Source organism: Linepithema humile, chromosome 4 (assembly GCF_040581485.1).
Source record: "Linepithema humile isolate Giens D197 chromosome 4, Lhum_UNIL_v1.0, whole genome shotgun sequence".
NCBI lineage: Eukaryota > Metazoa > Arthropoda > Insecta > Hymenoptera > Formicidae > Linepithema > Linepithema humile.
This window is the reverse complement of record NC_090131.1, coordinates 1,106,664-1,120,602: the sequence shown is the minus strand read 5'-3', so window position 1 is coordinate 1,120,602 and position 13,939 is coordinate 1,106,664. Positions and strand designations below refer to the sequence as shown.

The following is a 13,939-nucleotide window of genomic DNA, read 5'->3' as shown; positions in this document are numbered from 1 at the left end:
GGTGAGGTTATGGCGCCCAGTTGCCCCGTTCTGTCTTCATCTTCGGCCGCTTCCCCGGTGCCTCAGGAGGAACAGGAAGACCGTATCTAGACAGAATCTCACTCAGTGAGTTACCCCGTGGTATCCCTTGCGAGTCAAACGGGACCAACGGACCCACAAGGTGTGTAGGTTATTGCTGATCTGTATTTGCAAAATACAGGCGGCATTTTTACACAACCTCTTTACTCGAAGTATCTACCTTTTTGTTTACAGTGGTAAGTGATACTCTAGGTGAGGATGACACATCCCTTAGTCCACCTAAACGAGTCTTGCTAGAGGATAACTCTCTGCCTATAACCTCTGCTGCGGAGAATGACTCAGAATCTCTGGCTAGGCAATTGTTCGGTTCCGATCTAGAGGTGGAGGAATCCTTGCCTTGGAACGAACTAGTATTGCAGAGATGGCAGGAATTGTCACGTAAAGGGCTTCCTGCGGATCAACGCGAATCCTTGTTAAAGAAATACTCTCCCAACGAGTCGGTAGCTTTTCTTAAAGCTCCTATCCTGAACCAGGAATGCAAGGTGGCTTTAAAAAACAACTCCATGGTTAAAAGGGATGAATACGTGTGGAAGAATCAAAATTAGGAGGGCATAGCGTTGTGCGCCCTAGGCGTGGCTATTTCAGAACTCCTCGGGCCAGTTATTCAGAACTCACTAACCGTTGAAGCCCGCCTTGTTATAACAAAAGTTAACGAGGGAGCTAAGATTTTAGCAGACTTATTCTATCAACTCTCTCAATCTAGAAGGGCGCAGATTTTACGCCTGCCCTTAACATAATTGCCAAAAACACGGCTGAAACAATCCCGGCCGATGATCTCCTGTTTGGCTCATCCTTTGGAAAGCAAATGAAGAAAGCGGCCTCCATGGAAAAATCTTCTAAGGAAATTGTTAAGACCCACTGACAATATCCAGGAGAGTACAACAGCCAGTCAAGCAGCCTACTCAGATCATTCCCGCTAGATCGGGAAACGCCCGTGCCCCCTGTGAAATATTGGAGATCGGCGACAAGGAGGACAGGGGTAACGAACAACAGCCGCTGATCGTCTCATCGTTCCAGATCACAACCAAAGAGACGCTAGGACGCGAGGAGGTATTTATCGCGGGTAGACTTTCGAGTTTCCTTCCCAAATGGAAGGAAATTACAAAAGATCCAATTATCCTCCAAACCATCACTGGCTATAGGCTGCCGTTCGTACAACAACCGCCTTCTCAGAACGAACGAAACTCCTAATCATTTATCTAGTTTTGAGAGACAGATTTGCGCTCAGGAAATTACTAGACTCCTTCAGAGAGGTGCAATCGAGGAGGCAGAGACTTGCAAAAATCAATTCTTGTCCTTTTTCTTCATTATTAAAAAACCATCGGGAGGATGGAGGTTTATCCTCAATCTTAAACGCCTCAATCGATTTATCATTGCACCACACTTCAAACTCGAGGACTGGAAGACCGTTATTCGCCTTAATCGCTCTCCAAACGATTTCCTAGCCTCAATCGATTTGGAAGAGGCGTATTTCTTCATTCCCATCCATCAGGATGATAGAAGATTTTTACGATTCAGATTTCAGGACCAACTTTATCAATTCAGGGCTCTACCCTTTGGACTAGCATCAGCCCCTTACATTTTCACCAGAATTTTGAAACCGATTGTATCCTCCCTCAGGAAAAAAGGTTTTTTTTCGGTAATTTATCTCGATGATTTTCTCCTTATCGCACCCACACACAATCAGTGTGTAAAGAATGTCGCCGCTACAACGAGCCTTTTGTCATCATTAGCTTTATTATTAATACGCGTAAAAGTGTCCTTAATTCTACAAAGTTTTGTCGTTTTTTAGGATTCAACTTTGACACTGAGCGCTTTGCGATCGCTATTCCATCAGAGAAAAGGAAAGATCTTCTACAAGCTACTCTTACCATGCTTAATAGAATTCGCTACAAGATTCGCCTTTTTGCAAGTTACATCGGCTCTCTAATTTCTATCTGTCCGGCTGTTCAATATGGTATGCTTCATACCAAGATACTGGAAAGAATTAAGTTTTTAGCATTAACTGCCGCGAACGATAATTTTGAAGCTCAGATGTCGCTTCTGACTTCTATTAGAGAAGATCTTTTATGGTGGAAGGCTGTATTCACGGACGGGACACAATGTAATCATATTAGATCGGATCTTTTTGACCTTGAAATTTTCTCTGATGCTTCCCTAACAGGATGGGGAGCCGCATGCAGAGGTGCCCAGACTCATGGCTTTTGGTCACCAGAAAATAAACAGCATCACATTAACTATTTGGAGCTCTTGGCTGTTTTCCATGCCCTGAGATGTTTCGCATCTCACCTTCAAGATTCAAATATCTTCTTAAGAGTAGATAATTCCACAGCTCTCTCGTATATTAACCGCATGGGTTTGATTAAATTCCCTAATTTATCCAATCTTTCTCGTAAAATTTGACAGTGGTGCGCGGATCGTAACATGTTTATTTACGCCTCTTACATCCTTTCGGCCCAGAACTACGAGGCAGATGCTGAATCTCGCGTCGTATCGGAGGAAACAAAATGGTCTCTTGCGCAACATTATTTTGAAAAAATTAATTCACGTTTTGGTCCCTTTGAGTTTGATCTGTTTGCCACATCGATTAATACTAAATGTCATCGATTCGTCTCCTGGCATCCGGACCCGCTAGCATACGCGGTTGATGCTTTCTCGCTCGATTGGAGTAATTTCTACTTTTACGCGTTTCCTCTATTCATTTTAATTTTGAAAGTTTTACGAAAAATCATCAATGACAGGGCAGAAGGAGTGGTTGTTGTCCCCTGGTGGCCGGCCCAGCCGTGATTTCCTCTTTTGAATCAACTTATAATCGAGCAGCCTATCTGTTTTAAACCAGATAGTAACATGCTGTCATCCCCTTTCAGACGGATACATCCAGCTTGGAACAGAATTTCCCTGGCAGCCGCGAAACTATCAGGCAGGCTTTTTTACTGAGGGGAACACCATCCGCAGCCCTGACAACAATACTTGCTTCTATTTCAGACGCCACAAAAGCGCAATACACTAAGCCGCTCAAGCTGTGGTAGTACTTTTGTAAACAAAATAGCCCTAACTGCTTCTCTCCGTCGCCCTCTCTAGTATTAGAATTTTTATCTTTCTCGCTCTCTAAAGTAGGCTCTTATGCTACTCTAAACTCCTACTGCTCGGCTATATCTCTTATCTTCTCTAACAAAATCGGTTCTCATCCGCTAATTAGGAGATTCCTTAAGGGCGTCGCGACTCTAAAGCCTCAACGTCACCGCTACAATTATATCTGGGACCCATCGCCGGTTATCAAACATTTGGCTACTATGTATCCACATGCGAGTCTCTCGCTGGAATTATTATTAAGAAAATTAGCCACTCTCCTCGCCCTTACTACTGCCCAAAGAATGCAGACCCTTGCAGCTATCCAGCTTACCAATATTAGTATAGCGGATTCGTTGGTTATAAAAATTCCCGCTAGACTTAAGACTTCCGGGATGGGTAAACCCCAACCCTTGCTCTCATTCACCCCCTTTTTGGAGAAACCCGAACTATGCGTTGTTTCCTTAATTAAATTTTACATCAAGGTTACCCGCGATCTCCGTCAAGAGAGTTATGACTCTCTTTTTATATCTGTCCGCGCCCCATACAATCCAGTGACTTCCCAAACTCTGAGTCGGTGGGTCAAAACAGAGTTGAACGCTGCAGGAGTTGACACAGGCATTTTCTTGACACACTCGATTCGTCATGCGTCAACATCCCTTGCAGCAGTTAAGGGCATTAGCTTAAATGAGATTAGGCGTACAGCGGGTTGGACTAAAACCTCGGACGTTTTTGCAAGATTTTATAATCGGCCTATTATTAAAGACTCGTCGCTTCATACTGCGATTCTTACCAGTGCTTAAGTTTATTATTAATTATTTATTTACCAGGCCTATATACAGGAACATCCGAACTTGTCACGGGTTCCTTCTTTTTATTTCAATTTAGACTATCACATCTATATAAACTGTTATGTTCTACATTTTTCATTCTTATAAGCTTATTTATGGAATATGTTTATTTATTTTTGCATTCAGCATTGATAAGCCTATTTATAAAATACTCTTAAATTCTTATATTCTACGTCCAAATGTGTTTTATTTTCTGTATCTCTTGTAGTTACAAGAGTCTGACGTATTAAAATGTTCTATATCTCAGACTAACTAAAGTTCGACATTAATTGCATACAAATCTGAATGTTAAACATCTACATGTATCCATCCGGACGAGACGTTGCATAATTGAATAATCAAACGAATTTACCGTGAAGTTCGATTACAATTATGCTGTCTCGTCCGGATGGATAAATGTAGTAGCGTTCCGCTGCGCTATCCTCAACGGGCCTCACGTAAGTTTGTGTAATTAATCAATTTTTGCGTTGATAATGAAATGCATTGGTACGACGATCTCTGTACAATGACTTTTTAATTTAAAATATAATAATGCAAAAATACATATCTATTGTTTTATGAAGCTTTATTCACATTATTTATACACTTTTTGTATCACATAAAATTTACTTACAATTAATATTATAATATTTGCGTCGACGTACAATAGGGCGGGTCCCGTTAGCGCACGGTGCGATAGCACACATCCCGATAGCACATATAAAATTTAACGTAATTCCCGATAGCCCATATCCCTTTAGCACACAGAGTAAATTGCGTATTATCCCGATAGCGCACAAGATAAAACGCGCATCTGGGAGGATTCCGTTAGCGCACGGTGCGATAGCCCACATCCCGATAGCGCACAAGGTAAAACGCGCTAGCGACAAAACTCGAAATAGTATGCATTTTATTATTTTATTTAATGAAGATTTGAAATATAGTCTAAAAGTAACGAATTTAGAGAAATTATTTCTATTGACTTTATAATTGTGTATGTGTTCATCTGATTTATTTTTTATTATAATATTATTGTCATAAAAAGTAATATTAGAATAAAAATATTATTATTAAACAATATATGTTAATTATTATAGAAAAATTATTGTTGTTTTTGTTTCAGTATAATATAATTTTTTTTATAAAAATCATAGAATAAATAAATAAATATCAGTATATTTATACTAAAAATAATAATCATGTGACTTTTTCCACTTACATCACAGGAGGATGATAAAGCTTGCAAGCTCACTATTAATATTGCAAAGAATTGCACCTAATTTGAGAAACAAATTATAATTTTAAATTTTGCATTCATGAAATTATATTAAAACTTATATAATTAACATTATAATCGATAGAAAAATTTTTAACATTATTATAAAATGTAAATTTGTGAAATAAAATATATGATGGATAGAAACGTGAAACATATATAAATTTATAAAATTTTATATAAAAAGTTATGTTGATTTAAACATAAACATAAACATAAACATTTGTAAGATATTTATGATCATTCAGATTAATCAGTAGTAATCGGTGTATATTATTGAATATTAAAGCTGTGTTATGCGAGACAAGGCTGTGTGTGCTCTATCAAAGCTTCAACAAATAATAAACGTTTTATCAAAAATTTTAAACCGATTTTTTTTAATAATTAAAAACATATTGATAACTTAAGACGAAGTCTTATTCAAATTTATAAATCTTGTATTAATTTGAGCGCAATCCACAAAGATGATAGCAAATTAATGTATAAAAAATATAAAAATTGTTCGATGGCTCGTTTTTTTTAAATCAAACGTTCAATCCACAATACATTATTTGCAATTGAATGTTCAATAATATTATATTACTACTTATATTTTATAGACATTAATTGCAATTTATTTTGTTTAAATTGCAATTTTGTTTTATTTGAAAGCTTTCAACATTTTACTTCGAAATGAAATACATTATAGTCTAGAATAATTGGTAATATGATTGATAGAATGAAGATTTAATATAAGAAATAATAATTTAACTTACCAATTGTATCCTTGTTACATATGGTTTAATAGGGAGGAGACTTTTTTGAAGTTTTGAGTTCCACGCAGTCAAAAAATAATAAATATACATAATTACATGCACGGAACAATTAATCAAGCTAATAAACGTTGCTCTTTCGTCTAACAAATATTTTAAAAAATACCAGCCGAAAATTACGTTTGACACGTGATGGTATACGTGCAAACCGGAAACCTGATTTTGTTTTTTCCTTAACACAAATATACAGGTTTCAAGATAATCGAAAAATTTCAATAATAGAATCCACCACACCAAATTGAAGAGCTAAAACGGATATTACCGCATATTTATGAAATGTTAAAATAATTAAAGAAATAAGTATTATTTCTTACATTTTGATTATTTTAAACAATATAAGCAGCAATTATACAATTTAAAATTATAAATTATAGAACGAGACTTATTATCTATTTAGCAATAATAATAATATTATAAATACATACTCTAATCGCACTAGGCGAAGTTGGATCTGATGGGATACATATAAAAATATATTTCGAAAACCAACCATTAGTTATGTGTTCTTTTACTATCCAAATGTTTGCCAATATTTGTATTATATTGTAGATTAATATGAAGGTTTTCAGCTTATATGGTGGCTTATTTTTCATATAGCGAGGACCGAAGCTAAGAACGAAATACAAGTAAGCAAGAGTTATAAGTGTAACTTCGAAAGGTGAACTTATAATCGGCCAATTGCGAGTTAGTGGCTCTGAAAAAAATAATATAACAATAATAATAAGCAATATTTAAAAAAAAATGCAAAATTGCAATACAAATTTTGTATATATACAGAGTGTCCCAGAATTCACGGACACGAAATGTACAGTGTGATTATTTGTGCCAGAAGAAGTAACTTTTTTCTCTAATAAAATTGTGTCTGAACATTACTTCTTAAATAAAAGCAACTTTAAGCTAACGAATGAGCGCTCTAGGTTACGCATAAATCAGGAGCGGCGCGCGTATCGCATGCGTGGCGAGGAGCGTGTACGCTATTTTACTATTTTGCTAAAGATTTTGTAAGAACTATGCATGATATCTAAATATCGCTATTTTGGATACTTACTTAAGATTAAATATTTTAATACATATGCTCAAAATGCATTTCTTTAATTTTTACACACATATTTGCTCTACGTATGAGATTTTCTTGTACACGTTGGACCATTTCGGGTGTGACGGTTACTATTGCACAATGAAGCTGTTATTATCTCGATACAAATTTTCAAAATTCTTGGATTGACGAAGGTGGTCCCGTCACATGGCCCGCAAGATCGCCTGATTTAAAGCCACTAGATTATTTCCTATAGGGTCATTTAAAAAGTTTTATTTACCGAAATCCTGTAGAAACGCTAAAAGATTTGGAAGAACAGCTCCATTATGCAATAGCAACCTAAAATGGTCCAACGTGCACAAGAAAATCTTATACGTTGAGCAAATATGTGTGTACAAATGAAAGGTATGCATTTTGAGCATATGCTTTTGTTAATGTAGGCTTGAGATGTTGATTTACATTAATATGCTTTATTAAGTAAGCTGTTGGAATACAAAAGGAACGTTCTTTTAATATATATAAAGAAGCGATATTTTTAATCGTTATAAACTATACATATACAAGGCAGGCCACATACGCAATGTGACACATGAAAATCACTAGATAATGCCAACCTTACTTTGAATATTTACTCTAACCATTGAGTAAAAAGAAACAGGAGGGAGCATATACTAGCCAGGACTAGGTAAATCCGCGGACGGATGTACGTCATGGCAGCCATCTTGAGCGACCACTTTTTGAAAGTGAGAGGGAATGCTCGAGCATAGCGGCAAGCGGCATACCGTACGCCGTACGCATTAATATGCAGTGTATAGTCTTTTATGCAACAGTGTATGGAAATAAACGATCAAAATGGTATACTGTAGAGCTTGTGGCATAACAGCAGCAGCTCGAAATCATGGAATAACGTTTCATCGGTTAGTATTATCAACAATAATGAGATTTTTATTTTGGAGATTATAATCATATGTATAGTATTGTGAAATTGTAGATTCACAATAATTACTAAATAATTTTCACTCACAAACAGGTTTCCGAAAAACCCGGTCAAAGAAATGCATGGATAAATTTTTGTAAGGACGAAGGATTTAATATAAATTTAGATTTTAGATTTTAACATTGCTCTTATGGAAATACTGCACGAGTGCAATCCCAATGAAAAACGCCATTAAAATTTGGTATTATTGTTGCATATTATAGTTATTTTCTTTTAATTGTACATTATTTCCTAATTAAACATAACAAGTCATTCAATATTGGCGCCCTTGAGCGGCCATCTTGAGCGACCACTTTATATAGTCACTTCCGTCCGCACTTTTACGACCAAACGCTCCCTCCTGTTTCTTTTTACTCAATGACTCTAACAGCTTTAAAACATTTAATCGGCCCTTTTCAGAGCAACAACACTTTTAGAACGTTAAAATAATAATCTTAAATCAAAATTATTCACGTGTTATCTAATCTGCTTATTTTACTTTCAGTTGTTGCTTCGGCATGCCGATATCAATTAGAAAGTGTTCCTCTTATTAAGTAAGTATTCAAAATAGCGATATTTAGATATCATGCATAGTTTTTACAAAATCTTTAGTAAAACCATGAAGAATAGAGAACAGGAGGCCGAACTTAATAGGCGATGGCGTTAGATTATGAGCTCAAAAGTGGTCATCTGAATTAGTTCAAATTAATCGAGATGTCGCTTGCGTTCCACGACACCGTCCTCACAGTCAACCTCACAGTAACCTCTCTATTCTTTACATCTTTCGTTCGTGTGTATGTATACGCAAGCGTATATGTATATGTGAGGAGTTTTGCGATTCGAACGCCGCCTATCGAGTACCACCAGTATTACTTTAGAAACCTGATTTTGGTCGCATTTCTAAAAGCCAGTTCGGCCTCCTGATCTCTATTCTTCATGAGTTATGGCCGGAGCACAGACTTTTGCATAAAGCATAACGCATAAGCATAAGGAAATTGATTGGTCCATTTCCTTATGCATTTGCTTATGCTTATATATAGACCAATTAATTTCCTTATGCTTATGCATTACGCATTATGTAAAAGCTTGTGCTCTCGGCTTAAAACAGTAAAATAGCGTACATGCTCACGCGCCACGCACGCCGTGCGCGCGCCGCTCTTGATTCATGCGTAACCTAGAGTGCTCATTCATTAACTTAAAGTTACTCTCATTTAAGAAGTAATGTTCGGACACAATTTTACCAGAGGAAAAAGTTACTTCTTCTGGCACGGATAATCACACTGTACATTTTGTGTTTGCGAATTCTGAAACACCCTGTATATATAGCATTGTTTTTTCTCTGTTTCTTAAAATAACTATAAATAATTTTTTTAATATAAAATTTAATACTTATAAATTACCCAGAAAACAAAAAGATATCTTTTAGATGCCTAAAAGATGTCTTGCATGTCTTTTAGATATCTTAGAAATTGCCCAAAAGACCTTGAAAAGAAATCTAATAGATGTCTTATGCAACACTTTTAGACTTCTTTAAGAAATTTTAAAGATATCTTGAATTATTCTTTACGATCTTCATAAAGATATCTTTCAGACAATTTCGAGGTATCGTTAAAATATTTTAAAAATATATGTTTAAAATATGTCAAATATATATGTGTGAACGGTGTGTGTAACGGTGACATTGATGAGTGACATGTATGTATATGTCACTCAATGTTACCGTTACACATACACCGTTCACATATATATATTTGACATGTTTTAAACATATATTCAATGCCATTGACATTATCGTCGTTTGCCTCGGATGCTTAAGAAACATCAATTTTTTCACAATGTTTCTCTTTCGTATCATTGAAAATTTTATTTTTATCGAAGTCTGATATTTCCTTTCGTCAACGCCATTGTTGAGATCGAGAAAGATCAATATATTTTTTACGCTTTGGCATAATTTTGGCCGTTCTAAAACTTTAATGTTAACAAATCATTAATCATCGATTATTGATAAGCAAATATTTTAAAAAACAAAAATAAAACTAAATGTAAATTTTTTTTTAAATATTTGCTATTATCGATTCAATAACTTCAATGTTAATAAATTTATAATAGCAAATATTTTAGAAAACCAAAATAAAGTTTAATGTAAATAAGACTTTTTAAAAATATTTTCTCGTTTTTTAAACAGAATTGTTTTCTTTTAAAACGTATGGTTTGAAACACACAAAGTGTCATGCGAAAGACTATAGCGCTAAAAAAAATAAAGCTTAATATGATATATTAACGTTATATAAACTTATGTATTTAAAATTTTTTTAACTGAAGGAATAATCGCCAATAAATATTGAATGCCAAAATCATGCCAAAACAGTAGAGTAAAAAAATTAAGTTAGCTTATTGTGACATTTGATATTATTAATATAACATGTTATTTATTGCACAAATCTAATATTTATCATCAATATTTATCCATATTTAAGGTAAATGTTTCAATAGCCGGACATCTAACAATTAATATAAATTTGATTAATTTTTATAAATATTTACTGTTTTTAATTATCTAATTATGTAACCAATTGAGAAACAAACTATAGCTCGCTAATATGTAGATTTGATGCCAAAAAGTATGTATTATATTTTTATGTATTATATTTTATTGTATATATTATATTTATTGTATATATTATATTTATTTTTAAACTGTTTATCTTGAACGACATTTACTTAGAGATCCATATTATTAACTTGTTAACATTACTTCCCATACAGCACACAAAGATTGCATACACATTGCATCAATCTTTCATCGCAATGTTGCAATGTTGCAAATTTACTGCAAAATGTTGTTGCATCATTGCTGTGGGATTGCAGCAACGTTAAAATGTCCGCTTTTAGGAAGATTGTAACGAAATGTTACAGTAATATTGCAATGTAATGAATTTGCAATAATGCATTGTTATTACAATCTTAGAATAATGTTGCACATATTTTTATTTATTCGGACATTTATCTGTCCGATTTCTAAACAATTAGTTTAATATCTGATTTTTCTGTGTTAAGGTCGTATCAGAAAAATTAAACTGATAAAAATAATTACTATGTTTTTAATCTTACTAGCCACTCTTTGCAAGTTTCATATAATCATCATGACTAAAACTTAAATACGAGATAGATTTTGCAACGCGCGTCGCATAGCGGTAAACAAACAAACTAGCGATTACCGAATATTGCTATTGCAATGTTATTGGAATGTTGCTGTCACATTCTCATGAAATATTACAATTACAGGTTGCAATAATGTCTCAACAATATTACATTGCAACTTGCAAGATTGTAACATTGCTGCAATGTAATTGCAATGTTCTGTGCTGTATGGGTTTATTTTGCTGAATTGTTTAATTGTAAATATGATATTTCTTTGATAAAGATTTGTTGAAAAATTGTCTACGTTAACATGTAAGAAATATATATTGTGGTCGCAGATGGACAATACTCTTTGAAGGTTATATCCTGAGGAGCTTAAAGGTTAGAAAATGTACAGATTCAGTTATTTCAAAAAATTTTCGTAACAAAAGAAATTTGATTAAATAATGTTTAGCTGTTTGTAAATTTGTAAAGGTATATATTATTTATCATATCAGATTAATCTTCGCTTAATAGGAATACATAATCTATTGAAATATCACGTGCTAATCATACGTAAAAGAATTAAAGGCTTTATAAAAAAATACTGACTAAACTTTTGTAATTTTTTTTCAGATTGAGTTCAAAGACACAAATTGTAAAAAAAAATAGTCACTGTTTTTGCACTCATTTGTTAAAAACAATAAAAATCGCAGATCACAGTAGCACTTAGTTGCATCGATCAAACAAACAAACAATCAATATCTTTAACACACGTACCGTGCCAAATACTTATAGACGAAAACGACTGCCGCGCCATCAAGCAGTCGCGTCGTGCAACACGACGTCTTTGCGATACCGTTTAGAGTTCTTTTCAAAGTGCCTTCAAGATATCTTGCTAAAGATATCTTTTAGATATCTTTTAGAACTTCCACCAGCAAAAATGTTTACTGGGTATTTATATACTTAATACTTAATACTTACTAAAAATTTAAGTAAAAATTGTATTAAAGAATAATTAGATATTATTTAGATAAGGAGAATAATTTTAGATTAGAGTTTCAGATGGATTAATTATTTTACAATAAATCTGTTCTGTTTTTAATCTGTTTAATTAAAGGTGCCGTCACATACAGCCCGTAATCCGTAATCCGCACCGGAAGTTCGCAAAAGTTACTAGGTATTTCGTCCGTAACGTTAGGCTGGCGTCACATAGAACCCGTAATCCGTAATCCGCACCGGAAGTCCGCAAAAGTTACTAGGGATTGCGTCCGTAACGTTACGTATGTTTTTTCTCCTTGTGTCCCATGGAGCCGTAAATACACACGTAACGGTATTACTATTTTTTATTTAACAAATTATAATTGTTTATTTGTATTTTATTCATAAGAAAACTACAGAATATATTATAATTTTAACAAAAATTTTAATTAAATCGTCAAATTTAGTTAAATAAATAAAATTAAAAAAAGCATTACTAGTAATAACTAGTAACTTTTAGTAACTTTTACGGAAATTTCATGGAATTACGGCTCCATGGGACACAAGGAGATAAAACACACGTAACGTTACGGACGCAATCCCTAGTAACTTTTGCGGACTTTCGGTGCGGATTAGGCCGGCGTCACATAGAACCCGTAATCCGTAATCCGCACCGAAAGTCCGCAAAAGTTACTAGGGATTGCGTCCGTAACGTTACGTGTGTTTTATCTCCTTGTGTCCCATGGAACCGTAATTCCATGAAATTTCCGTAAAAGTTACTAAAAGTTACTAGTTATTACTAGTAATGCTTTTTTTAATTTTATTTATTTAACTAAATTTGACGATTTAATTAAAATTTTTGTTAAAATTATAATATATTCTGTAGTTTTCTTATGAATAAAATACAAATAAACAATTATAATTTGGTTAATAAAAAATAGTAATACCGTTACGTGTGTATTTACGGCTCCATGGGACACAAGGAGAAAAAACACACGTAACGTTACGGACGCAATCCCTAGTAACTTTTGCGGACTTCCGGTGCGGATTACGGATTACGGGTTCTATGTGACGCCGGCCTTACGTGTGTTTTTATCTCCTTGTGTCCCATGGAGCCGTAAATACAGACGTAACGGTAGTACTATTTTTTATTTAACAGATTATAATTGTTTATTTGTATTTTATTCATAAGAAAACTACAGAATATATTATGATTTTAACAAAAGTTTTAATTAAATCGTCAAATTTAGTTAAATAAATAAAATCAGAAAAAGCATTACTAGTAATAACTAGTAACTTGTAGTAACTTTTACGGAAATTTTATGGAATTACGGCTCCATGGGACACAAGGAGATAAAAACACACGTAACGTTACAGACGAAATACCTAGTAACTTTTGCGGACTTCCGGTGCAGATTACGGATTACGGGCTGTATGTAACGGCACCCTAATTGTTCATACTTACCCGATAATTCTACTATGTAATAATTATAAGTATCTTGCCACCCCATTGTGTAGAAGTATATTTTGTTTTGCGATCAATATTTTTCAATTATTTTTTTAACTGAGTGCTAAGGCTATAATTATCACATGAAAAACTCGAATGATACTGTCACTTGTTTTGCCATTTCCTACTATTTATGTAAGTAATGTGCAAATTAATATTTAAATTAAGTTTACGGTAGCCAAGTCATTCTGTTAGAATTGTAGAATTGTTTAAAACCACGAATATTTATTAGTCATTTCCGTTTTACAAAAGCA

General features: G+C 34.1%; 1 protein-coding gene across 2 annotated transcripts; it reads right to left on the bottom strand.

Moving 5' to 3' along the window:
• Window positions 1-4,885: 4,885 nt before the first annotated feature.
• Window positions 4,886-13,803, bottom strand: LOC105678650 (very long chain fatty acid elongase AAEL008004-like). Of its 2 annotated transcripts, none has more exons than XM_067353283.1 (4): window positions 13,644-13,803; window positions 6,491-6,759; window positions 6,009-6,311; window positions 4,886-5,253 (listed from the first exon to the last, which is right to left on the bottom strand). In XM_067353283.1, the coding sequence occupies exons 1-4, from the start codon at window positions 13,687-13,689 to the stop codon at window positions 5,080-5,082; spliced, it is 792 nt and encodes a 263-aa protein (XP_067209384.1). In that variant the 5' UTR covers window positions 13,690-13,803; the 3' UTR covers window positions 4,886-5,079. The 2 variants fall into 2 exon arrangements, with proteins under 2 accessions (XP_067209384.1, XP_067209385.1); XM_067353284.1 differs by lacking the exon at window positions 13,644-13,803 and adding an exon at window positions 11,978-12,195.
• Window positions 13,804-13,939: the final 136 nt, after the last annotated feature.